General features: G+C 45.0%; 1 protein-coding gene across 1 annotated transcript; it reads left to right on the top strand.

Moving 5' to 3' along the window:
- The first annotated feature begins 1854 nt into the window (after positions 1-1854).
- On the top strand, positions 1855-22142 carry ETS2 (ETS proto-oncogene 2, transcription factor). The gene is made up of 10 exons (XM_021669415.2): positions 1855-1873; positions 6026-6097; positions 8998-9109; positions 10280-10399; positions 10789-10989; positions 12804-12887; positions 14206-14427; positions 15282-15545; positions 17683-17801; positions 18713-22142. Exons 2-10 carry the CDS (start codon positions 6026-6028, stop codon positions 18926-18928), a joined length of 1410 nt encoding a protein of 469 aa, XP_021525090.2. The 5' UTR covers positions 1855-1873; the 3' UTR covers positions 18929-22142.
- The last annotated feature ends 5376 nt before the right edge of the window (positions 22143-27518 follow it).

Below are 27518 nucleotides of genomic sequence, written 5' to 3' on the forward strand. Positions count from 1 at the left end.
GGGAAGTAGCTGAGCTTTGGGGAGCAGTTATCTACACCCAGCTTCTCAGGGCTATGCAAGTAGCCTGAGGGAAAAAGACCCTATATTAGCTGAAACTGCAGCCCAGATGAATCAGTATTTTCTGCTATGGTTTTTAAAAAAATAGTAACATACTCTTCATGTCTCCATGGTAACTTACTATGAATCTGTATTCTATTTCTGGAACTCTTTCTTGACCTATCTGTGCTCTCTAATCTGGGCCTGAATAGACACTGAGAAGCCATCAGAATCCATTCAGTCTCCAAGAAATATCACTTCCCCTATACCTGACTATTTCAGCGGTATAGATTCTGGCTGTGACTCATGCCATGGTGATACCTGGAGACCTTCGGGTACCCAGAAACATTAAGGTGCACGAATATCTCAATTACCGGATAACTCCAGTTCCAGAGTCGCCATGGAAACCGGGAACCCTGAGTCACAGAGAAGCTGAGCCCTTCCTCTCCCTTAGCAGTGCCGCAGTCCTTGAGATGAGCAGTTTTCAGCCCCGTGGCTTTGCCTAAACTGGGCTTTCCTATTTCATCCACAACTTTAGGAATCTAAACTTTCCTGCAAAATACTGAGCATGTGACCTGAGTCTAAACAGCCATGGACTCAAGCACCTTCTGATAAAAACGGAAACCACAGTGCAGAGGGAGCTTTCGACTGCGGATTTGGGAGTCAGATGAACTCTGGTTTCCACCGCGAATTTCTCGCTGATCTGACCCGGCAGGTTATTCATCCTAAGGTACAGTTCCCACCTGTATAAAGTAGGAGCCATAAGGCCTCCGAGAGTGACAATGATGAAATGATGGTGTGCGTGAAGTGCCCAGCCCAGTGGGAAGTGCGGCCAAGGCTGGTCACTATGTGAGCACCGCTCAGCTCCAGAGGGCGCCACTCCCGCGGAGCCTGCGGGATCCGGGCTTCCCGGGAGCGGCGCGGAACAACACCACGGCTCGGGGACACAGCCAGGGGCCGGTTTCTACAGGCAGCGCCTCATTATTGAGAGCCTTTTTGCGATAAAATGATCCTTTGCCATAAGTCCATTTGGAGGTTCAAGAAGGGGTCGGCTCAACTTCAGGGCCTCATTACCCAAGCCTGGCTGCCCCTCGGCGCCACCAGCACCACTGCTCCGTCGCTGTGGAATTCCAAAGGCAGGTTTGCCTTGAGGGCCTCGGCCCCGGGGAGGACCCGAGCGCTCCACGGAAAGTCTCCGCCCGGCTCCCAGGGCGAACACTCGCGCGCACGTGGGGCCGAGGCCCGGGTCCCCAGGACCCAGGGCCAGCAGGCGAGGGACCCAGCCGAGTGACAGCAGGCGACGAAGGGAGGGCTGGACCGGAAGGAGCCAGCGCCGCCCCGCGCTCCCTCGCCGCCTCTGCCCTCGTGCGCTCGCTCTCCTCCCCCTCCGCTCCCCACCCCTCCCGCTGCCCCTTCCCTCTCCTCCCGCTTCTCCCCACGCTGCCTACCTCCCTTCTCCTCCTCCTCTCTCTCCTCCCCTTCCCTCCCCACGCTCTTCTCCCCTCCCTCCTCCCCTCCCCACGCTCTTCTCCCCCCCCCTCCCCTCCCCACGCTCTTCTCCCCTCCCTCCTCCCCTCCCCTCGGCTGTCCCTCCTTCCTCCTCCCCCCGCTCCTGAAGAGCGCGCCGCGTCGGAGACGGGCCGGTTACTTCCTCCAGCGACTGACGAGCGCGGTATCGCTCCTCCAGCCCCGAGCTCCCGGAGCCACCCGGCCCGCGTCCGGCCTCCCCGATCGTCTCCGGCCCGCGCCCTCGCCCTCGCCCGGCGCACACCCAGCAGCCGCGGGCGCCGAGCAGCCACCGCCCCAACCGCGCGCCAGCCCTGCCCGCAGCGGCGCGGTAAGAGCGGGGGCTGCGGAGAGCAAAACCCGGCGCGCCGCTCCAATCCCAGGGAGGGTCACCCGGGGCCCGGGCGGGGGGTGCGGGAGCAACCGACGTACAGATCGCGGGACGCCTTCGGGGGTCCAGGTGGGGGTGTCGGCTGCTCCGAGGACTCTAGGGGCGCGTGTTTGAGTTCCGCGCCGGCTCGTTTTCCGGTTGCGGAGTGGCCTCCGGGGCTGGCGGGGTCGGCCGAGGTGCCCGCGCGCTGGGGCCGCTGTCCTCATGGTAGCCGAGCCACGGACGCGGTCGGGGCTCGCCGGCTTGTTTCGCTCGCTTTTGTTTTTAAAAGGAAACGCGGACCTGGTGGGGGGTCCTGCGCAGTGGACGTCCCGGTGAATCTGGTTTCGCGAACGGGGGTGGGGGCACAGGAGAGGGTGTCCGAGGTGGCCCAGCGCTCCGGCTTTGAGGGTGACTTCCTGGAGCGGCGCCGGGCCCGGAGGATCTGGGGCGCCTAAGATACCTGGAGGCTGCGGCACCGCGGGAACCTCCGGGGCGCAGGGTGCCATGGTCACCTGCTCGGCCGCGTCCAGGACCCGGGCTGGGGGCCCCTCGGTCCTGCGAGGAGAGCGTGGGGAGCCTGTCAGAAGTGAGATCTGGTTACGTTGGGCTGCCTTTATTTTCTCGTTCGTACAGTGTTTCAATGAAGGGGTAACTGCTTGCTTGTGTGTGTTTGGGTTGCGCGTGTGTTAGCCTGGTTTTTTAGCGCAGGAGACCTTTTATATTAACCTGTACCCAATTTCAGGGTAGCCTAAAGTAGTAGTTGACGCGCCAGTTATTTAGAAAGTAAAGAAATGAGCAGTCCCCTTTGGAGATAAGAGTAATTTATTTTAATTCGCCAGTAAGAGATTATGTTTGTTCTATACAATGGAAGCGCCTATGCGTTATCTGTCTGCCCACACCACCTCCAATCAGGGAGATAAATCTCCACGTTAAGCTTTATTAAAATTCTGAGTAATAACGCAGTACAGTAAATGTTAGCACCGACCATCCCCAGGGATGAGTTCAGATATTCATTTCTGGGATTAGTCATTCATCTCTCTAAACTGATCGCTTTCAAAGCGAAAAAAGCAAACTACCTTGAAATGTGTGTTACAAGGTTGTGGTGTTTCTTTTTTTGTTTTCAAATTTATCTAAATGATCTTAGAGATGTGATTACTTGTTCCAATAAGGGTACTGTTGTCAGGCAAATCCTCCTTGTTTTAAAATTTAACCATTCTCAGCTGTTACGCTTCTGCCCTTTTTCCTTCTTTTTTTGTTTTTGGTTCAAAAGCAGTGATCCATCAGCAACACCAAACTTGAAATTGATTTATGTGGAAAAACTTGGCTCGTCTGCCACCTAACAATCACTGTTGAGTCAAATAAGCTTAAATTTGATTAGTTGTGTGTCTGCCTGAAACCATTTAGTAGAGCACTTTAATTCTGCATGGTTTTTACAAAACTTATTAAAAGCTGGACAACAAAAGAATTCTATTCTGTAGCTAGTAATTACAGCTCTTTATGTGGGAGTGGTAGGCTGGTATTTGTACACAAAAGCGGGGCAGAGCTTTTCCACTGCCTTCCACATTCATTCTGTGTCCATCTCAGAGAAACTGAAAAACAGAATCAAGTCAGCAAGCAGTCTGCAAGCCTAAGGAAGAAAAAGAGCTGACCCATCCCGCTCTGGATGGATAATTGGCAGCACTCAAGATGTCTATGATTTTGGCCTTCTGTTTGAGGCTTGTTTATTTCTTTAATCAACAGGTGCCAGGGTGTATTTCATGCGGATAGGTGACATAAAGCTCTAGAGGAAGGAGCATTTCACATTGGAAGGAGTAGTGAGAAGAGCCTGGTCTGATAATATCAGGGTGGGGTGGGAAGGGTCCACTCCTCATCATTCGTGTTCTCTGGGCATGGAGAACTGTGTGGAGGACTCAGGATTGAGGACCACACTCAAATGGGGCTTGATCTCCACTTTGCCCTGTGGTGGCCCCATGGTGGCTGTGTGGTTCCTGGGCAGGTTGTCCATGTCGCTGGGTCTCTGTTGCTTCACTGTATGACGTCTGCCTCTCAGGGATGCAGGAAGATTCAATTAGGTTGGAGTGGGTGGTCCCCCAGCACGGGGCTTAGCCCTTAGTGACTAGGCATTCTGGCAGTGGCAGCCATCAGTAGGAGTGAATATTGATTGTTGAGTGAATGTGAGTGACATAATCCACCAAGTGGAGATTCTGAGTAAATTCGGCCACTTCGGATCCAGGACTGCTGCCCCTTTGAGTCCTCCCGTAGGTGTATTGTTTATTGCCAGTACTGGCCAGCCTTTGTCGGCTACCGTCATCATTACCTGCACTAGGAGGGTTTTAACAGAGTTTTCTGATGCCTCTGACCTCACCTGCTGCCTTTTACTCAAGAGGGGTGTGTGTGTGTGTATTGGATGTGTGCTGGGTGGTGTGTGTATATGTGTGTGTGTGTGTATTGGATGTGTGCTGGGTGGTGTGTGTATGTGTGTGTGTGTGTATTGGATGTGTGCTGGGTGGTGTGTGGATGTGTGTTGGGTGTGTGTTGGGTGGTAAGGTTCTTGGAAGGTCTGGTTTAGCCATAATGTTGATCATAAAGAGAAAACAAGAAAACAAATGCAAATTAAACAGTTCTGTGAGAATATGTTATTTCACCACCTCCAGTAAGTTCTATCAGTTGAGTGTTGTCTTAATTACTTTTAAGTTCTCGGTTACAAACAGGTGAGAGCACTCAGTGGAAGCCATGGAGCTGGGCTTAGAGCTTTGCTACCAGCCTTCAGTTCCATAGCCCTGAACCTGGTAGGGCAAGCAATTGCCCTAGAGATGAAGGCCACTCATCAGTGTTAACCCAAGGTCTTTGAAAATGAGTTTTAGTTACTCTATTATCTAAGTATCTTATTGATATGTAACTTACCTTTCTTATTGATAAGTATCAATAAGAAAGATACTTAGATAATACTCTATTATAATGATTGTTGAGTGAATGTGAGTGACATAATCCACCAAGTGGAGATGCTGAGTAATTGTTCAATCGGGTAAGATACATATCAATAGATTTCTTATTGATCTGTAACTACCTGGCTGAACAATTACGTTTTAGAGCCCCAAATAAGTTTTCAGTCTATTATGGCATTATCCAATTACAAGCCTCATTATAATAGCCATGTTAAAAATAGTAAAAATTGAAATTGATTTCAATGTATTTCAAATTAACTTAATATATTCAAAATATTATGTAAGTATAAAAATGATTGAGCTTTTCACTTTTTTCCACTAAGACTTTGAGAGCTAGTGTGTATGTGTGCATTCCCACTAGCCACTGGTTGAGAGCTCTGTAGCCGCACACGGCAAGTGGCTACCACATCGCTTAGCCCAGGCCTAGTAGAAGATTAAGACTCAGTCAGAGGAAGTAAGGCAGGTCTGTGCTTGGAATTACTTCCTCCTGAAGAAGTGCACAGCCAAGCAACACAAAAAGCAAATATATTTTGAGCTCTGTATTCAAAGCAGGAAGATCTGGGACCCTGTAAGGGGGTTTGGTCTTCAGTTCTCCCTTTGATCCCTTCCCTGGATGTGTGTTTTTTCGCAGCCTGGAGAGGGGAAGGGAAGAGAGAGGGCTTCCTTTCAGCGTGCTTTCCTGCCTCTGGAAGATGACCCCCTGCAGCTGCCCCGAAACTCTCAGGTTGAGCTGATTGTGTCCAGAGCAGACAGGAGGCGGCCCACTGCCACGCTGTACCCACCCAACTGCTCACCTAAGCTGACCATGGAAATGTCAAGGAAAAGCCTGACTCAGGCCCTCTTGCCCTGCTAACCCAGCCAGGAGGCTCTGACCGGCCAGCCAGCCAGTGACTTTTTTTTGTGCACATCTGAGTGGAATTCAGTGGAGAATCAGCATTATTATTATTGAATCACCTAAATAGCATATCCCCTTGTTATACTGAAGAAAGGCTTTCCTCTTGAGACCCCTGGGAGGACAGCTGTTTAAATAAGAATTCCCTGCACTCACTTTTGAATTACCTGTTCGCTGTAGAACTCAGCCATAACCTAGTCTTGATGCCACCAGTGATGAGTTCTTAGTGTACTTCCTTGCCTCTTTGACACTTTCTTTTTCTTCTTCTTTAAGATGAATGATTTCGGAATCAAGAATATGGACCAGGTAGCCCCTGTGGCTAACAGTTACAGAGGGACACTCAAGGTGAGTGAGCAAGTCTTAATTTTTTTTTTTTTAAATGGAAACCTTGATCACTAAGAGGAAAGAAAAAAATGGCCTGGGTCCCAGAAAACTGGTTGTAGTCCTAGCTTTTTAATTTATTGGCCATATGACTGTAGACTATTTGCTTACTTGCTCTGGGCCTTGGTTTTCTGGTCTGCAGAATGGGTATCTTGATCATGTTGTACTTGTTCTCCACGATATGAAACCAAATGCCTTTATGGTTTATTTTCTGAGGCTCCTTCCAGGTGAAAATCCTATGACTCCCAATAAAACAGCTGGAGAGGCTGGCTCTAATGCCTTTTCTGTCTACCGAGGAGTTTCCTTGGATGACGGGAAGCTGTTTAAGAACTGAAATGAGAGAGAAGAGGCAGACAGACCCAAGTGCTGCAGCTCCTATCAGAAAGAGCAGCATCCCTGGGGTTGTAGGTAGCCTGTTACTGGCGCAGAGAACAAGCAGGCCTGCTTATGTTAAACCAAAAACCAGATGAGAAATGAAAGCGCCCTCTCTGCTGCATAAACATTTTATGTAGTTTCTATCGTCATTCCTTTTGGGAACATTCTTTAGTAACACAAACTGGTAATTTCCCACTTGCCTTCTCCAAATATGACAGCAAGATTTGATTGTTTTCAGCATAACGTAGTAAACATGTTTCAGAAGCATGATTTTAAAATTGGCCTCCTCAAAGCTTAGCGTCTTGCATAGTAATGATGTACGTCTGTGGCATATTACATTTTCCTTTGTATATCATTATTGAGGTAATTTGTCTGATGTGACCCAAAGAGCCAAAACTCAGCACAGTCCTTTCTGGAGTATTCTAAAGGTCATCAGACTTCTGCCTAGTGAGTTTGCTTGTTCGATTTGGCCAGACATTTTAAGCATGGCAGAAGTGGTACAAGAAGTCATGATATTAAGTTGAAACCACACCTATACCCCTAAGAAAAATCCTTCTATGAATTCAAATAATTTGATGATGCTCAGGCGGTTTCTGGATATGGAAAAGAAGCGGTCATTGCTGAAATTGATGTGTTGAAATAGGAAGCACAGATTTGTATTGTCTTTTGGCTTCCTGGCTTTAAAAAAAAAAAAGAATTTACAGTCAGGAAAGGCATTTCTTAGTCGCCTGGGCAATGCTTGTGGGAACTTTAAAAGTTTATTGGAGGTTTCACCAAAGTTAGCCCTGTTCTGTAGTTTATAAATCCAGACGAGTAATTTGCACATGGCTGATTGATTGGTTTTCCTTATAGATCTCAGGCAGTTGGTCATCACTGACTTGGATTTTTTTGTGCTGGCTCCAGCCTCTGCCTGGCCTCTTTTGTAATGCGTCATTCATTGTTGCATTTCTAAAAAGAAACCGTGTAACCGATTTTATTTGTAAATGTGTTACATATTTTCTTATTGATGACTCAACAGATGGGTCATTGTATTACACACTGCATGGGATTTCCAGCTTATGTTGGAAAAAATATAGTCTTTCTTCACATTTTCCTCAACAACTTAGGCAATTATGAATCAAGGCATTATCTGTTACTTACAAACAAGTCTTACATTAAAAGCTGTTTCTTTCATAAATATTATGTAAGATGATCAGAAATGGATGTAGTGTAAGGTTTTATCTTTCTGTGTTTGTCTCTCCTGTTCTGCAGATAGTTTAGTTCAACTTAAACCTATTTCCTTTGGAAATCTTTCCCCTTAGTAGGTGATTTGAGTTTTGTTTGTTTGCTTTTTGTTTTTTGGCTTTTTGGTTTTAAGCAACAGAGTCCCTCTCTGTTGCCCAGGCTGGAGTGCAGTGACTTGATCATAGCTTACTGCAGCCTTGAACTCCTGGGCTCAAGTGATCCTCTGGCCTCAACCTCCTAAAGTATTGGAGTTACAGGCATAAGCCACCCCACACGGCCTCGGGGGCGGAGAGGGTTTTTTTTTTTTAAGACAATTTACTTTTTATGAAAAGAAACATTAAGGAATTTTGTCGTGTATTACTGTTTTCCAAACCACTGGAATCGATGTGGAAAAGCATCTCTAGTTTCAGTTAAATAGTTTCATGGCAAACATTTCAAAATAAATGCTTCCCAAGATAAAGCAGTTTGTTTCATTGTTTGATTTTCTGTTTTTATCCAGTCATTTGCCTTTTGTTTTAACTGCACTGTGCTCAGACAGCCTTGTCAAGGGTCATTTTTCTTATACACATAGCCTAATTGAATTTTTCTCAATGTAACAGGAGGGTCAGGTGCTGGGTAAAGAGGTCTCTGAGGCTCCTCTCGCACCGTTGTAAGATTCTGTTATTTTTAGATTTGTGTATTTAATATATTAACTTAAGTGGATTAGGCCACTAAAATAAATTCCCAGTCACTCTGACTCTGAGGTTACTTAAGTAAATCCACAGTAGCCGGGCACCGTGGCTCATGCCTGTAATCCCAGCAGTTTGGGATGCCAAGGCAGGTGGATTACACAAGGTCAGGAGTTCGAGACCAGTCTGGCCAACACAGTGAAACCCTATCTCTACTGAAAATAGAAAAATTAGCCATTCGTGGTGGCGGGCACCTGTAGTCCTGCTACTTGGGAGGCTGAGGCAGGAGAATCACTTGAACCCAGGAGGTAGAGGTTGCAGTGAGCCAAGATTGCAACACTGCACTCTGGCCTGGGTGACAGAATGAGACTCCATCTCAATAATAATTATAATACACAGTAAAATAAAATGATTTCAGTCACTTTGATCATTTTATAAATCTGCCTTGAGGACTGACTGGTTGATTCTATGTTTGCTTCAGAATTGCCAGTTTAATCTGGGAATATTGGTAGGATTGCCCAGGAACCACTTTTACAGTAGGTAATAAAATCAGTTTTAGTATTCTATTTCCATTTTCTTTTCCATCTGTTTCTGCAGCGCCAGCCAGCCTTTGACACCTTTGATGGGTCCCTGTTTGCTGTTTTCCCTTCTCTCAATGAAGAGCAAACACTACAAGAAGTGCCAACAGGCTTGGATTCAATTTCTCATGGTAATTTGTTCCTCAAACTTGACAAACTGCATGATTTTCCTAAGTAGTTCAGTTAATAGAGGTGGCAGTTCCTAAGTGAGGAATGTTGGTGCCTGGAATCTTTGGTATGAATAGCCAGAAGTTCTGGACCTGGGAGAAAGCAGGCTTTCATTCGTATAAACTTGGTGATTCTGATGTGGATTCTGATATCTTGACTGCCAGACGCCCCCCAGTGAGCCACTGTTTGGAAACTGCGGGGGGCGGGGAGGGGGGAGAACCCCTGATCTGTCCCTTGTGGATGATTTCAACGTTAGCAAGCAGGTCCTCCTCTCCCTGCTCTGCTCTGAAAACAAGCAGAAGAGCGGACATTAAAACACACCCAACCTTGTAATTTGGGGTTTGCATCATGAGTTAAGTCATCTCCCCTGCCCTGAGTTTTGGGGCAACAAATTGTTCTTTGTCATCTTTTTCCATCTGTATTGATTTCTGTAGTTCTTCGTGTCACTGTTTATTCTTTTTAAAGGAATAGCACGTCAGATAATGTCTGTGCAATGACTGTGACAGAGTTATTAGTTGGAAACATGCCAGAAATAACTGTGTCCTATGAAGTAGGTGCTGAGAATACAGGCTAGAAAATTAATTAAAACGCATACACTGGCATAAGCATAACATTGCATGGCAGCCATTTATCATTCTTGAAATTGCTGAGGGTGTCTGGAGAAGATTGTTTTCCAGTAAAAATGGAAGGTGTGGTTTCATTACCTTGCTAAGTGCAGCACGTTTCTATCACGTGCACTTCTCAGCTATGTGCATAGTTTAATGGAAGCAACTTCCAAATGATACAGTCCTTTCAGCCTTTTGACCAGAAAGCACGCAATTCCTTTCCTTGCCTACAATTTAAAAATAGACTTAGATAGCCATTTTCCCTATGCACAGCTGCTTTGTGACACTTTGCAAAACAGAATAAAATTTGAGTTTTATTTTAGATTTTTTTCATAAGCGTAGTTCTGAGACATATATTTTCTCAATTGTAGTCAGAAAAGTTTTTTAATAGTTACACTGTTTTACGGAATCATGCCGAAGTTTGAGATCAAAATTGTTCTTTTCCAAAAACTAAGATGTCTCTCCTAAATCTCCACCTGATATCACCCACTTGAAATACTAATGTCCCCTTGGGGGGTTTTCTTCCAGACTCAGCCAACTGTGAATTGCCTTTGTTAACCCCGTGCAGCAAGGCTGTGATGAGTCAAGCCTTAAAAGCTACCTTCAGTGGCTTCAAAAAGGAGCAGCGGCGCCTCGGCATTCCAAAGAGTAAGTATGGCTTTCGTGAGCCTGCACTGGGGGAGAAGAACAGACCTGGGTGTAGCTGATGATCTTGACTTGTTTTGTAAGCTTTTCCCTGGGGTATTCTGCAAAAAGTAGCATAGATGTCGTTAACCTGAGCCTGTTTCTGTTTCACCCCAGTCAACCGAAGTCTTGATCCATAACTCACTAAATTTATAGTAGAAGGAACCATTACTGGTGTCTTGGAGTTTGCCTGGGTTGCGTCAGAATGGTGACAGGTGTCATAATGGTGTCTTGCTCATTCGTGGGTTCTGGTATGTGTCTGGACCTGGGGAATGAATTCAGGATGACAGTGGTCTCACTCCCTTTCCGTTGTTCTCACCTCGTGTGTGCCATCTTTTCTTCTCTCTTGGCAGACCCCTGGCTGTGGAGTGAGCAGCAGGTATGCCAGTGGCTTCTCTGGGCCACCAACGAGTTCAGTCTGGTGAACGTGAATCTGCAGCGGTTTGGCATGAATGGCCAGATGTTGTGTAACCTTGGCAAGGAACGCTTTCTGGAGCTGGCACCTGACTTTGTGGGTGACATTCTCTGGGAACATCTGGAGCAAATGATCAAAGGTACCAGCTGAATGTCTCGCTTCTCCTTGTCCAGGATGAGCTGTGGCCGGGAAGGCTGATTGGGAAAGTCACGTGGGTGTTCTTCAACCTTAGGGTTGGCACTTGAAATGACATAGAGTACATTGCCTCAAAATGCCACTCAAGTGAGTCAGATATGTGACAGTGATTATAGATTTTTACCCCACTTTATGTGAGTGTGTGTGTGTATATAGCATCAAGTATAGCCCCAAGGCAGTAGCCTTAGTCACTGAATCGTTCGCTATTGCCAGGCTGTATTCGTCACAGGAGTCCATGTTGAGTCATATGTAGGACAGCAAGAATTCTCACGTCTTGTGAGCTCACCTTACAGAGCTGAAAGATATGGCAGCCTTAATGAAAGGAAGCCTTTACTTGCATAAACCCTGTGAATTCTATTGTAAATTTTCCTACGTCCAAATGGAACGTATTTTGGATGTTGAGGATGGGGGAGGAGGTATGTTTTTAAACAAGTAAGAAATGGATATTTATTTACATGCTATCGTATTGTACAGAAACTGGCCATTGATCAGTAGAAATCTCATCAAATACAGAGAAAGTCTTGATTCAAAACTTAAAATACCAGGGAGACCAATGTTTAAAACACATTGAGTTAAAAAATTAAAAAGGCCAGGCGTGGTGGCTCACACCTTTAATCCTAGCACTTTGGAAGGCCAAGGTGGGTGAATCACTTAAGCATGGTCAACATGGTGAAATTCTGTCTCTGCTAAAAATACAGAAAAATAATAATATTAGCTGGGCATGGTAGCACACACCTGTAATCCCAGATACTCAGGAGGAGGCAATAGAGAATCCGTTGAACCTGGGAGGCAGAGGGTTACAGTGAGTCGAGATCACACCACTGCACTCCAGCCTGTGTAAGAGAGTTAGACTCTGTCTCAAAAGAAAAAAAAATACAGTAGAGATTATTTAAGTTAAAAAAAAAATAAGAAAATAAGCGTGTTTATAGAATTCAAGGAAATAGTCTTCACCCTACTGATTTTAAACACACTGAATTTCAACATCAACTGTAGACTCAGAATCTCAAAAACACCTAGGATTCAACAGCTATGTTTTTTTAGTTACGGCTTCTGAGGGCCAGGGAAACTCATTTTTAAAGACCCTCATTTTTTCTGAACTTGGACAGGGCTTTTCTAACAAGTTTCTGGTGATCTGTTTATTGGCAAATTGGGCCTGTTTTGCCATTCCTAGGGCCTGTAAGTTTGTGTGTGTCTGGGTTCTGGGTGCATGTGTGCTTCATAACATATTCATAGTAAGCAGCATACACAGTGCACAAACCCTTTTTCTTTCAAAGTTCTTGGACACGTGTGTTCCCCGTTCTAGACTCCCACAGCCCCGGAGACCTCCCACACGCTGGGGAAGCTTGCAAGTTTGGAAGCAGTGGAACTGTAAGCTTCCCGGGGGCAGACACCATCCATTTTATTAATTTCCTCTATGCAGCCTCTGGCACAGATGGCATTTCATAAATACTTCACTGTTTCTTGAATGCATGAATGAATTCAATACACCATCTGGACCTTTTGCGATAGAAAATTTAACATTGCCAATGACATCATTCATTTTGGAAAATTTATTTTAGTAATTAGAAAGATGAGTTGCTTTCTCTCGTGTTGTGAAAAAGACTTGCAGTGACATGGAGCACCATGAGATTAAATGTGAAGCACTCAATGCATTTCATCATTCTAAAATTATCACCTAATAGGAATTCAGAAAGTAAGTCTGTTCTTGTGTAGTTTTCACCTACCTCTGCCATCTTATGTCTCCTGTGTCTTTTTCAGAAAACCAGGAAAAGACAGAAGATCCATATGAAGAAAATTCACACCTCACCTCGGTTCCTCATTGGATTAACAGCAATACATTAGGTCAGTCCGATTGATTCTGCTCTTAAGAATTTGGTCTTCAGTCTCCCCAGTAGACTTGGGCTCTCTCTATCATAGGCTCCTAAGGGGCCATCTAGACCTGCGTGTCTCTTATGGTGCCACACGTGGGTGTTGAGCTGAGCTGTTGAAATGTGACTGGTCCACATTGAGATGTGTAGGAAGAATATAGTCATGTACACCAGATTTGGATGACTTAGTGTGAAACAAAGAATACAAGATGTCTCTGTGATAATTTTTAACACATCAATTGCATATTGAAATGATAATTGCTGTATGAAGTCAAGTAAAATAAAATTATTTTCTTCTTGCTTTTTTAATACGGCCACTAGAACATTCAAAGTTCCTTAAGTGGCTTGCACGATCTTTGCATAGCTCAGCGCTGTTAGTGCCAGTCCAGCTGATTCTTAGAGCAAGGGATAGAATGAAGTGAGCTGATTACCACGGTCACCACCTGTTGATCTAGTGTAACAGACAAGAGGCGGCAGGCACAGAGAGTGTGTGAAAAGCAGTTTGTAAACTGACTCTGAACTTGGGAGTTTAAAGAGCTGTCATGGGAGCTGGGTCCTTTCTTCTGGTTGCTGGTACTGGGGAGGGCACATGGTCTGGCCAGGCCGGCGTGGGAGGGCTCCTCGGAACAGCAGGCTTGGGTGGTGTTGGTCCAGCCTAGTGTTTCCTCTGGCCCCGCCTCCACCTTTCAGACCTGGTGAGGCCCACCTCTCTGCCCCATTTGGGGCTCCCTGCTCAGGAGGTCTTTCTGAATGTGGCACAGCGGGACACCCTCTGCCTGCCTGAGCCTGAATCAGAGTCAGAGAGCTTCCTTCCCTCTCCAGAAAATGAATTATTCTGCAATGAACAGAGACAGGAGGAGCGTGATGAAGGAGCAGAAAGCAGGGTGGGCGGTGTCTCAGCACACAGGGTTCACGGCCTGGTTCTGCTCCTTATGAATCACACAGTGCATGACACATCACTTGGTTCTCTGAGCCTTACTCTCCTCGGAAACTAAAAGAGCCAGTGAGCCCTGTCTTCCCGAGGGTGCCGTGAAAACACTAGTGTCGTGGAAATAGGAACATTGATTCTGCCTGCAGAGGCTGCGGTCATTTTGGGAAAGGGCTGCTGGCTGAAAAGATCAATGGTTTGAGAAGAAGACCTGGTGAAGACTGCCCCCCAAAACCCAGGTCTCCGCTGAGGTTCTGCAGAGGGCTGGAGTGTGCGGCGCGGTCACCTGTGATTTGCTCTTAGGGGTTGGTTGCTATAGTAATACTGACTTTAAGAGCTCTGCCGTCCGATTGTTCTGTTCCAGGTTTTGGCACAGAGCAGGCGCCCTATGGAATGCAGACACAGAATTACCCGAAAGGCGGCCTCCTGGACAGCATGTGTCCATCTTCCACACCCAGTGTACTCAGCTCTGAGCAGGAGTTTCAGATGTTCCCCAAGTCTCGGCTCAGCTCCGTCAGCGTCGCCTACTGCTCCATCAGTCAGGACTTCCCAGGCAGCAACTTGAGTTTGCTCCCCAACAGTTCTGGTAAGATTGGAAGCATCTTTCAGCAAGGCTGTTGGCTGGATTCTGAGAACCCCAGAACCGTAATGGACCTCTTAATCAATACTTCCTGGGTTCAACCGTTAGAGGAGGAGGTCACAGCACTGGGCCATGTTCTAAGTGACTTTCAAACAAGCATACCCCTAATATGTTTCAGTTATTGCGGGGATTGAGTAAACAAAACACAATCCCTGCTCTTACAGCCAGATTTCTCCATGCTTTGGGATATTTATGGAGGCGATGCAGGAAAGTGGCATTTCTTTTTATGGAGATATAACATAAAAGCAGTGCACAATCTCAGGTCATACAGCTGGTTGAATTTGTGTATGTATGTATACCTACGTAATAACCGTCCGGATGGAGATAGACAAGTTTCCAGTAGCCCAGAAGATGCCTTTGTACGCTTTCCTGTCAATAACATCCCCTCTGCCCAAAAGGAAACCATTCTGACTTTTATCATCATGAATCCAGGTTTTGATTTTTCTTGAACTTTACATAGATGGAATCATGCAGAATGTTTTCTTTTGGGTTTGTCTTTTACTCATGATGTCTGGGATTCATCCAGGTTGTTGGATATAGCAGCCATGTGTTCTTTTTCATCACTGTATAGTATTCCATTGTAAGAATGTTATTCATTCTACTGTTGATGGAAGGTAGGATTTGTGTAGTGCAGTTGCCCTAAGGAATTGGCACCTGGGTGGAGAGCATTTTGAGTAGTCTGTGTGGCTCTACACTGGAGGTGTATGGTTGTACTGGGAGTGGTTGGTGATGCTGTGGTTGTGCCCAAGACCAACCGTGTCCTGGAGGAATCAAAGTATGTGCTTGGTTTTCTTTGCCAGGGACGCCGAAAGACCACGTCTCCACCGAGAACGGTGCAGACAGCTTCGAGAGTTCAGACTCCCTCCTCCAGTCCTGGAACAGCCAGTCGTCCTTGCTGGATGTGCAGCGGGTGCCTTCCTTTGAGAGCTTCGAAGATGACTGCAGCCAGTCTCTTTGCCTCAGTAAGCCAACCATGTCCTTCAAGGATTACATCCAAGAGAGGAGTGACCCGGTGGAGCAAGGCAAACCAGTTATACCTGCGGCCGTGCTGGCTGGCTTCACAGGTGCGTGTGCAACTCCCAGAGCCTGGCCGCCCAGTCTCCTGGGTCCCGTCCCTTGTTTTCTTTCGAGCCATAGTACCACGTTCACCAAGGGTGTTTCTAAGCAGGGTGCACCGGCTCTACACTCCATTATTTCTGCATGGCTTGCTGCGTCTCTGAATTCCAGAAAAGCCACACTTGCAGGAATCTTCATGTACACAGAGCTCAGTGGAGTGAATGAAAATCGACAGGCCACTCCCTCCACCTGGAACGTTCTGAGGCGTAGTAGGAGCAGGGGACATGGCCTGGGCAGTCTTTAGCCCTGACTCACTCACTCCAAGAATCTCAAAGAATGTAAACTGGCTTAGGGAGGGGCAGCAGAGCCGGCCTCTAATAATATGGGCACTGTTTACCTTTTCTTGCTTCTAAAATCTGTCTACTCTTATTTTTGAGGTTTGAGTGAGAGCTATTCTAGGTGGAGGACAAATATTAAAGCTGCTTTTAGGACCAGATATTTCCAGTACTTTCGCGAAAATACTGGGCTTTTGTTTTCACTGCTTCGTGTGTCCTTACATGTGTTTTGCTGTTGTTGTTGTTGACCATATGGAGCCACTGTGGACTGAAATCACCTAACTTATAAAAATCTGATAAGTTAAAATAAGGATACTGAGACATTCATTCTTTTTCTGTCATCTAAAAACAACCAGACACGTAAATGTATTAAAATACACTGAAAGAGCGTGTGAAAGCTATTATTGTTTTCATTATTGGGAGTTCAGGGCCTGAGAATAATAAACAGCCATAACGTCAGTGTGTTTCATGTTAATAGTACTGTAAGTTTCTGTTTATTGACTGTCGACTCTGACTAAGTGTCATACAGTCTGTAGTCGGTAGGACAGCCTGGCATGGGGGTGGTATGAGGCCATTTTACAGATGGGGAAATTGGCTCACAAGTAGACCCTTCTCAGTGGTCACAGAGCTCTGGTTCTAGAATGTCTGTCCCGTGCTTTCCAGCAAAGCTTTATTGAAATAGCCATTGCGTTTCTGAGGAAGAGCTAATTGGTAGAAAGAGGTTGGGCTTAGCGTAGCAAGAGCTAGGCTTTTCTCCCCTCTGCTGTGATAAGCGTGTGATCCAGGTCTCTGAGGCACCTGGTCTCTGAGCCGCATCTTATCCCTTCTCTTTAGAACAGGACCACACTGGCACTTGCTTTGCAAGGTGGAGTTCCTTTTTTTTTTTTTTAAGACAGAGTCTCTCTCTGTCACCCAGACTGCAGTGCAATGGTGCGATGTCAACTCACTACAACCTCTACCTCCTGGGTTCAAGCGATTCTCCTGCCTCAGCCTCCTGAATAGCTGGGTTTACAGGTGCATGTCACCATGCCTGGCTGATTTTTGTATTTTCAGTAGAGACGGAGTTTCACCATGTTGGTCAGGCTGGTCTCGAACTCCTGACCTTGTGATCTGCCCACCTCGGCCTCCCAAAGTGCTGGGATTACAGGCGTGAGCCACCGCGCCTGGCCTGCAAGGTGGTAGTTCTAAATTTCAACGGAGAACAGGTGCGTGAGAAGCTCTTGGCGAAGCATGCCTCGCCAGGCAGAGGCTGTGAGGCAGTAGGTGTGACCCTGCATGGCTAGTGAGTATTCGTGCTCACATTAAGCAGTGTACACATGGTCATTTGGCAGGAAGTAGGATGAGATCCCACGTATGATGACATGCCTCATTCTGTGATGAAATACCCCTTCAGCCACCCCCATCTCTGCCCCTCTGGGTGTTTCTAGAAATAAACCTTGAAGGTTTTTACATAAGGAACAGTTAAACCAGATGAGGAATTTTAATGCCAAGAGCTGGTGGCCCTCAACTTTCTTCCAGAAAGAACAAACCCGGCAATCAAGGGGAAGAGCGTCGCATCTAGTGACCTTATTTTCTAGGAGTAGGCAGTGTGGAGGAGGAAGTCACATTTGATGCCCAGCCCTATCCCATTAAAGCACTTAGTTCTGTCACCAACACCTTGAGTGCCACCCTTGAGTGTCACATTGGAACACCCCATTCAGAGAGTTGGGTCTGCATTCCTGAATCAGCATGCACAATTAGGATGGTTAAAGCCTTACTGTATTTTACATCTATGAAAAGGTGTGATCCATCTCCCCCACTCTCCCCGCAGGAAGTGGACCTATTCAGCTGTGGCAGTTTCTCCTGGAGTTGCTATCAGACAAATCCTGCCAGTCATTCATCAGCTGGACTGGAGACGGGTGGGAGTTCAAGCTCGCCGACCCTGATGAGGTACGGCCAGAGCCCTGGGAAGTCTCTGGGCTTGAAAACCTGATTTCCTGCTTGGGTTCAAAAACTCAGTTCTCTGGGCACACAAAAGGGTTCACCGGTACTGATGAGAATCTTTCTACACGAGGCATCCTTGACTGTTGGGAAAATGGAAGCGGAGTCATTGCTTTGTTGATAAATGTGTACAGTTTCCTGGGTATGCTACATACAAGGGTGTTGCACAGATTTCACTGTCTCACTAGTTGTCTGATCAAGAGGCCCAAGCTGCAAACTGAGGTTCTCTACGGACCATCTGAAAATGCGTTAGGAAGGCTGCCCTCGTCCACTGGGGGAATGAGCCTCATGTAGCCCCAAGCCGGCCTTCAGTCTGCTCCGTAGCTGAGCCCAGCAGCATTGGCACCAGCCCTGCAGGGTTAGAACCCTGTCTAAAGGAAAAGGCCAAGGGCAGGTGGGATACCAACCCCTCCGGAAAAGCATTAGAGAGAAACCCTTGGTCTCTGGCACCAGAGAGCATAATCTGTCACCGCTCCCACCCGGCCCCCAGTCCCTTGGGAGACAAGCATTGAGGAATGAGTGTGTCACGTAGCTCAGAATCCCACTCAGCACCTGTTAATTTCAGTAGTTGGAATAAAAGCCTGGAGGGTGGCTGACCTGGCTCTGAACCCTTGGCTCCCAGGAGGTTTCGCTGAGCTGGGGCCAAGGAGCGGGGACTTCACTCCCAGTGGTTCTGTCCTGCGGGGACACAGTGTCCCTGGCATATGTACTCAAAGAGATAGACCCTCCTGCGGACCTTATGTAGGTGTCAAGTTGTCTAGGGTGAATGTGCCTCAGAATCATAATCAGGGAGGAATGTCATTCACTTTTTCTTCACTGATAAATTGAGTTTAACTCTTTTCCATCCCTGTTCACCAAAGGTGGCCCGCCGGTGGGGAAAGAGGAAAAATAAGCCCAAGATGAACTATGAGAAGCTGAGCCGGGGCTTACGCTACTACTATGACAAGAACATCATCCACAAGACGTCGGGGAAGCGCTACGTGTACCGCTTCGTGTGCGACCTCCAGAACTTGCTGGGGTTCACGCCCGAGGAGCTGCACGCCATCCTGGGCGTCCAGCCTGACACAGAGGACTGAGGTCACCGGGACCTCCCTGAGCCGGCCCCAGGCTCGTGGACTGAGTGGGAAGTCCATCCTGACCGACTGCTCCGAGGACCCAGGAAAGGCAGGAATGAAAACGCCCGGGAATGTCGCCAAGAAGCAGCGGCCTTATTGCCTGCCAAACCACGCCTCTTGACCAGGCTGTCTCCCTAGTGACAGCGGCGGCACAGCTATGTCTTCTCACAGTGCTTTTAAGTGAAAATGGTCGAGAAAGAGGCACCGGGAAGCCATCCTGGCGCCTGGCAGGCTGTGGACGGGATGGTTCTGGCTGTTTGAGACTCTCAAAGGAGCGAGCATGTCGTGGACACACACACACACACAATTTTTAGATTTTCTTTTGCCTTCTGCAACCAGGAACAACAAATGCAAAAACTCTTTGAGAGGGGTAGGAGGGTGGGAAGGAAACAACCATGTCATTTCAGAAGTTAGTATGTATATATTATTGTAATCTTATAATTGTTCTCAAAATTCCCTAACAGTTCTATTTATCAGAAATTGTATATTGTAATTTAAAATAATTATATAACTGTATTTGAAATAAGAATTCAGGCATCCAAGGTTTTATTTCATTCTTCAATAGCACATATGGAATTTTTCAAAGATTTAATCTGCCAAGGGCCGACTAAGAGAACTTGTAAAGTATGTGTTATTTACATTTAATAGACTCACAGGGATAAGGCCTATGGAGGGTAATCCCTGCTTTTTGTGTTTTTTGTTTTTGGGGGTTTTCTTGCCTCGGTTGTCTGGCAAGGACTTTGTACATTTAGGGATTTTTATGAGAAACCTAAATGTTATTATCTGGGGTTATATCTGGCCTCTGCTTTTTCCTTTAATTGTAAAGTCCAAGCTATAAAGCGGTATTTTTCTTGACAAATGGCATATGTTTTCCACTTGTGCATGCCTTTCAGTCAGTTTATACACAAAATAGATTTTATTTTTTAGTTTAACTGCATTTCTCCAACAGCTCACCTCTCCCTGACCAACCAGCCATTTCCTTCCTGCGCTCCACGTTCTGTATGATTAAAATAAGAATACTATTTTTGGAAATATGCAACTCCTTTTCAGAGATCAGGAGGGATTTATGTAGCAGCTATTTTTACTGCAAAAGTAATTCACTGGAAAAAAAATGTAATTTGTAAGAAAGCTTTATTTTTATCTCAGCTCCATGTAAAGTTAAACTTACTGTACAGAGCTGAAGGACGGTGGGCAGTGGGGGTCTCAATGAAACCTCTTCAAGGAAGCATGGTTTGTCCCATCTCTGTTCACTTGTGCGTCTCAAACCATCTGAATAGCATGCTGCCCCTTTCTGCTCAGTACCCACAGCAAGATGGTGTTATTCTTATTTTCTTGGACACAGAATGTTCTGAGGCACAGAGCAGGTACTTAAGATGGGAAAGAGAACGCGTTGGAGCCATTCGTTTGGGGAAATTGTTTTGATGGAGATGGAGACTTTTGTAGTCATTTCAAAAGAACACCTGAGTCACATGTATTCCTGGCCTTTATAAATGACCCGGTCAAGTTGATTTCAAAGTCCGACGGGCTTGATTGTTTACTAGCTGTGTGGCCTTGGATCGGTGGCTGACATCTGTAAAGAATCCTTCCGTGATGAAACTGAGGAATCGGGTGGCCTGGCAAGCTGGGAAGAGCGAAGCCAGAGCTGCGACGCCTAAATACCCACAAAAGAACGTTCCCAGTATACTTAAACACAGGATGTTTTTCTCAAGAGGGACATATTTATCACTCGGACATCTGTTTATGATATAAACAGATGGTATATCTGTTTATGATATAAACAGACATGTGACTGGGAACATCTTGCTGCCAAAAGAATGCTAGCCATTGGCTCATTGGATGTGAGGTTGAGCCACGTGAAATTGCCAATATTAGACTGGTTTTTATCTACAAAGAAGGAGTTTCATGGGGTTCAACCTAATAGTTACGGAAACTAAAGTCCTTATAAACCATTGGCATGGTAATGAACAGATCTTAAGTATAAAAGTTTGTGACTGGGCCTTTACTCTCTCAGTAATAAAGTATTTTGTTTATATAAACTCCTTGTGATATTCCTTGTTCTTCTCCACATCCAGCACGCAGGAGGTGGAGTAAGGATGTTAACCCCAGACCCATTCTCTACCCAAAACATTCCATCATCAAGCGGCAAGTCTCTGTTTAACTAGTTTATACGCAAGTGACTTAGAAACCACAACCCAAATTGGAATCAACTCTGAGTCCTTCCTGAAGGAATTCCCAAAAAGTGTCCCTTCAAAGCAAAAAATTATTTTAAGAAAGTGTTATAATAGAAAGATTCAAATGTCTTTGCCAGAAGCTTGGCGGAGATAACTGAGGAGAGATTCTAGGATGTTTATGTAAAGTATGTTAGAATTTGAGGTTTAAGTACTTTTGGAAGTGAGGCCACAACTCTCTGTCCCCTCAGTGGAGTCTGATACTGGTAAGGTGATGGTGGTCTTAGAACACCTGTATATTTGTTCTCAAGGCTCCTTTACATGCTTCAAAATTAGTGAGTAAGCTAAAAAGCTTATGTGGGTTATATTCATTGGTGTACTAGAGCCAGCTCACTGCATGCTCCTGAGAGCTAACAGCACTTGTCTCTTCTCACCCTGGTGCTGCATCAGTAACGGTAGCTTGAGATGGGGCATGATGAGAGTATTTACACCATGGGAATTGGCACATACTACAAATCAGGGCTTTTTCTCCACCAGAGGCTGATTGTTAAACATTTCCCAGCACTCTACTGGTTATGTCTGTCAGTGATTTCCATATTAGAAATAAAGGTAAATTTTAAAAGAATTCATCTAAAAATAATTTCACTTATTGGTATTAACAGCATTTTTTTTCTTGCAAAAAGTAATTCCTTTTTAAAAAGTTAGCATGGCTTTGTTTCACGTTTGCAAATCTCTTTAATGTCAGGTTTAGTATTAGAGTTGGATTCTTCTGTTTCTGCATTCAGTCTGCTCACATATATTTTGATAGAGTATATGAAGAAAATCTGGCCTAACAGATATGTAATTGAAACAGGGAGGAGCATTTAAGGCTGTTTCAGATAATTGTGGATATTCTTTCTTTACTATGCCAAAACTTAACAAAGTATAATTCCTTAGTTGCAGTTTAGATGTGAAACCATATCAATAAACTGTCCTAAGGTTACATTAAATTTCATTGGTCTACCTTGCACTATGAATGGATCTTTTACCCGTGTGTGATTTTTGTAACATCTTGCATTGGTCCTTTGGAAAATGTTGCTTCAGAATGTTAACACATTTCAAAATACAATATTAAACAATTACATTACTTAAGAACACCACAAATCACATCAGAAAAGTACTGGGAATCAAATCTATCAAACTCATAGTGGTGGATACAGATTTTTTTAAATTCAAATTTTCACTTGAAACCTCAAATTTTATAATCAGCAACAAATATCCCTACATTGTTTTTTGGAAGCAACAGGCTCACTTTATTTGTTTTTAAGGAAATACTAGCCAAATGCCCAAGTCAGAACAATTTGCCAGTTATTCTCTTAGATAAAAATGGTGTTCATGAATAGATAGTTTAGCTTGTAACTCAAATACACAACTGCATTTCTTTAGAACAATCACCATATTTCAGTATCATGCAGACAAGTTCTTCATGGGTACTTTGCATTTTATTACACAGGAATTAAAAAGATGTGTGTTCCATTAGTAAAAATTAGTTTTTACTGCTTCATCAAGAACATTCTTGAGGCTGGGTGTGGTGGCTACCCCTGTAATCCCAACACTTTGGGAGGCTGAGGTGGGCAGGTCACCTGAGGTCAGGAGTTTGATACCACCCTGGCCAACGTGGCAAAACCATCTCTACTAAAAATACAAAAATTATCGAGATGCAGTGGCATGTGCATGTAGTCCCAGCTACTGAGGAGGCTGAGGCAGAAGAATTGCTTGAACCTGGGAGGTGGAGGTTGCAGTGAGCCGAGATCACATCATTGCACTCCAGCCTAGGTGACAGAGCGAGACTGACTCTGTCCAAAAAAAAACAAAAACAAAAACATTCTTGAGTGAAACTGATATTTTTTCTTTTCTTTTTTTCTGCAAGTGCATGGTGGTGGTGGAGAGTGCAGTGACTGTCAGTACAGTTTAGTGCAACTGTTCTGGTTCATGTGGTTCTGGTTCAGCACCATAGCACAAAATGACCTGTGTTTTTGTACCGTCACAGCAAATGTCAAAAAGTCAAGCATGGATTTGTATCCTTGTAAAAATAGTCTTAACCGTGAGGATCCTTCTGAAAGGGTCTCAGAGACCTCAGAGTCTGTGGGCCACATTTTGAGAATTGTTCTAGAAAGAAGAGAGGCTCACTCAGCAAAAGTGGTGGACCTCAGGAGGATGGAGCAAAGGTAAGGAAAATTAGCCTCTGGCTTCTCGAGTCCAGTGTCCTTGCTTCCAATCTTCTGACTTTTTCATAGCCAGGTAAGGAGGAAGCATTTCTTTTGCAAAAAGAATTGTCTAGTCTGCATGATAAAGAAAAGTTCCTTCACACAGAGTGAAGGGGATACTCTCAAAACTCTTTTCCTGCCATCCTTCTTTGTTCTTTTCCATGCTCCAATCCAATTCCAAACCTGTTTTAGGAAACAAAAAATGTATATTTTGCCACATTTTTTTTTGAGAGACTGTCACCAGATCTGTCAGGTGCTGTTTGTGACCTTGGGCATGCAATTTAATCACTTTCTGCCTCAATTTCCCCTCCGTAAATCCAGGTCATTGGTGGCTGTGGGTGGGATTGATCTATTGGAAGTGTGGGATTGTGTGAAGTCAGTAACCTGGGGTGGGTGTGCTCTTTGAGCAGAGCACTCCAAGGAAAATATGTTTGAGCCAGAGGGTCTGCAAAGAAAATATGGTTCCTGGACAATTATGTCTCCATTTTCATGAGAAGAAACCCAAGTGCAGAGATCAGTGATGAAACAAGTACTAAACTGAACCAAGACTCAAACCCTGGTCTTTTGTTTTCCGGTGCTATTCTCTGGCCACAATAACCCTGTCATGTTGGTTGAAGTCGTTATAAACGCTGCCCTAGATGCTACCTAGGGGCTCCTCCAAGTTTCCAGTTCCTCCTTCCACACACCAGAGGCCACAGCCCTTGATTTGAATTTTAAATTATCCAGGAACCTCCTACTCAAAGAACACACAGCTCTCATGTACAGCAGCTGGTGGCAGCTAGTTGAATTTGAACAGATGCAAGAATCTCATAATCTGGGCCAGATGTTAATCTGTCTTTTCTGTAAGAGCAAAACAGAAGGGTGAGTCTTGAAGCAGTGCAGGGGGAAACCCCTTATTATGCAACTCTTTTGTAACTCCTGGGTGGAGTTTGGACATGTGATTTCTGCTTGAAATCTAACATTAGGGGAAGGACCATTTTTGGTCATAGCTGAGGTGATGACATCTTGGCAACTGGAACTGACATGGCCTTTGTTCCATGTGCTATGAGTAACTGCCTCCTCCCCCCTTCTCAAAGTCATGTTCAGATGGCAAAACTGCCCAGGATTACCACATCTGACTCTCTCTAGCTGTTTCTGTGTCTATGGCTTCATACTCTCCAGACATAGACCTGGGACTCAGCACGCATATGTGTGTCTGAGTGGCACAAAGTCAGAAACGCAGATCCAGGAAAGCCTGTGGTCTGGAGGAAGGAGGTTTGGTTGAAGGACAGAAAGTGGAAGTGGGAGCGAATGAAGAACAGTAAGCAAAAAAATGAGCTCTTAAGCAAAAAAGATTGCTTATCTGCTATAGCCCATCTCCTTGTGAAGCTCATGATGAGAAACACATTTATGATTCGCTGGTAAACTCCACCCAATTCGGTGCTGGAAGAGGTTATTTTTCATTGTAGTCAAAACACGTAATTAGTTAATTGGGAAATATGGCACCATTTTCAAAGCTCACTTTCATCTGTCATCTCATTTACACCCTGTGACCCTGGAAGACTGGTTTTATTATGCCCATTTTACAGATGTGGAAACTGAGGCTCAGAGAGGTGAAACCCCTATCCCGATGCATCAGTAGTCCCTGATTCCTTGTGCCTGAGATGCAGACTGTAGCTTGGGAATAGGGGAGGACTCAGAGGGCTGGAGCTCCTTGCCTTCCCACCCTCTGGATGAAGCTCATCCTAAAGAATTAGCACCTCATTTCTAATTATCAGGTCCTCAGCAATCAGACTTGTATTCTGGGTCAAATTTGCATACCTTGGGACTTCTGTCTTCTCAAGTTATGTATGGGCCCCAAAGCAAATCCCAATCATGTTTCAATGTCAGCCTCTGGGAATCTGAAGATAACTGGAAGCCAGGCTGCTCACACTTTCTGGAAGCCACTTTCTAGGGAAGGAGCCCAGGAGGAGAGGCAACAGCCTAGGAGGCTCCCTAGAAGAGAATCTTGGAGCCCAGCACTTCAACTATGTCTGTGGCTAGAGCCAAAATGACCAGTTGCTCCTGATTGCTGCATGTCAGCAATTGCATCACAACAAGAGGCCATAGGAAATCACCCTACCCAACACTGTGATAGGGGCCAGGGTCACTCGTGCTTAAGTGTCTCTGTAAATCAGCCCTGCAATTGGGATTGAGACAGTTCAGGATCCCAAGAACACACATGCACACACACAACCCACTTGCATGTATATGTGTGTGGGTCACACATCCAGATACATGCATAGACATACATGGACACACGTGTGTGTGCACACATGCATTTATATGCACACACATGCACACTCTTACACTAACTCACATGTGCATGTGTGCCCACATAAACCACTCCTTTTGCTTGCTTTACCTTGTCTGTCTATGCTCTTCCTGGTAGTCACCATTTCCCATGCCCTGTCTCCTGTATCAATTCCCCAGGACTACCTACTATAACAAAGTGCCGCAAACTGGGTGGTTTAAAGCAGCAGAAATGTGTCCTCTCACAGTTCTGGAAGCTAGAAATCCAGGATCTTGGTGTCTATAAGATTGGCTTCTTTCGAGTGCAGTGAGGAGAGAGTTGGCTCCAACCCTCTCTCCCCTTGGCTGGTAGAGGATCATCTTCTCCCTGTGTCTCTTCATGTCACTTTCCCTCCATGCCCGTCTCTGTGTCCAAATTTCCCCTTTCCATAAGGACACCAGGCATATTGCATTAGGGCCAGCTCTAATTATCTCATTTTAACTCAATTGCCTCTGTAAATAACCTACCTCCAAAGACAATGGCATTCTGAGGTTCTGGGAGTTAGGACCTCAACATATTAGAGGCCACACGATACAGCCCATATACACCTCAACACTAAATAAGTTATATGGTAGTTCTATTTTTACTTCTTTGAAATCTTCATCCTGTTTTTTGTAGTGGCCACACTAATTTTCACTCCCATCAATAGTATGTCCCCTTTTCCCTGCATTTCAATTTGCATTTCTCTCATGATTAGTGATGCTGAGCTTCTTTTTTCACATACCTGTTGGCCATTTGTATGTCTTCTTTTGAGAAATGTCTATTCCTGTCTTTTGCCCACTTTTTAATGGGATTATTTTGTTGTCGTTGTTGTTGTTTTTACTGTTGACTTGCTTGAGGTTTTTGCATATTCTGGATATTAGTTCCTTGTCCAAATGAATAGTTTGCAGATATTTTCTCCCATTCAAAAGGGCATCTCTTTCCTTTTTAGACTGTTTTCTTTGCTGTGCAGAAGCTTTTTAGTTTAACATAGTCTCATTTGTCTATTTTTGTTTTCATTGCCTGCGTTTTTTAGGTCTTAGCCATAACTTTTTTGCCTAGCCCGATGTCCTGAAGTGTTTTTGCTATGTTTTCTTCTACCAATTTATGGTTTCAGGTCTTATGCTCAAGTTTTTAATTCACCTTGGGTTGATTTTTGTACATAGTGAGAGATAAGAGTTCAGTTTCATGCATCTATATGTGAATATCTAATTTTCCCAGGACCATTTATTAAAGAGGGTGTCCTTTTTCCATTGTATGCTTTTCATGCTTTTGTGGAAAATCAACTGGCTGCAAGTATATGGATTTATTTCTTGGTTGTCTATTCCATTGGACTATATATCTATTTTTATACCAATACCATGCTGTTTGGGTTACCATAGCCTTGTAATGTATTTTAAAGTCAGATAGTGTGATGCCTCCAGCTTTTTGCTTTTTTCTCAGAATTGCTTTTGCCATTCAGATCTCATTTTGTTTCATTCAAATTTTACACTTTTTTTTTCTATTTCTGAGGAAAAAAAAGATGTTGGTATTTTGATAGGGATTTCATTGAATCTGTAGATTGCTTTGAACAGTATGATCATTTTGATAATACTAATTCTTTCAATCCATGAGCATGGGATGTCTTTCCATTTGTTTGTGTTCTCTTCCACTTTTTTCATTAGTATATTATTATTTGTACAGTAAGCAGAGCAAAGTCAGGAACCTAGCTGGCTCCCCTCTCCCAGTCCAGCTGATTTTCCTGGTTACCAAGCACTTGTTTGCATTAGAGACAGAACACTGCAGGGTTCTGAGTGGCCAATTGTGGCACTTAGGCCACTGGAGAGCAGAGGCAGAGCCACGGAGGG

Source organism: Aotus nancymaae, unplaced genomic scaffold (genome assembly GCF_030222135.1).
Source record: "Aotus nancymaae isolate 86718 unplaced genomic scaffold, 86718_ANA_hifiasm-v0.15.2.pri h1tg000022l_1, whole genome shotgun sequence".
Taxonomy (NCBI): Eukaryota; Metazoa; Chordata; class Mammalia; order Primates; family Aotidae; genus Aotus; species Aotus nancymaae.

Coding starts and splice junctions, on each gene's coding strand:
- ETS2 (XM_021669415.2), top strand. CDS start 6,026: ATGAATGATTTCGGAATCAAGAATATGGACCAGGTAGCCCCTGTGGCT. Junction 6,098..8,997: donor GTTACAGAGGGACACTCAAG/GTGAGTGAGCAA, acceptor CTGTTTCTGCAG/CGCCAGCCAGCCTTTGACAC. Junction 9,110..10,279: donor CTTGGATTCAATTTCTCATG/GTAATTTGTTCC, acceptor GTTTTCTTCCAG/ACTCAGCCAACTGTGAATTG.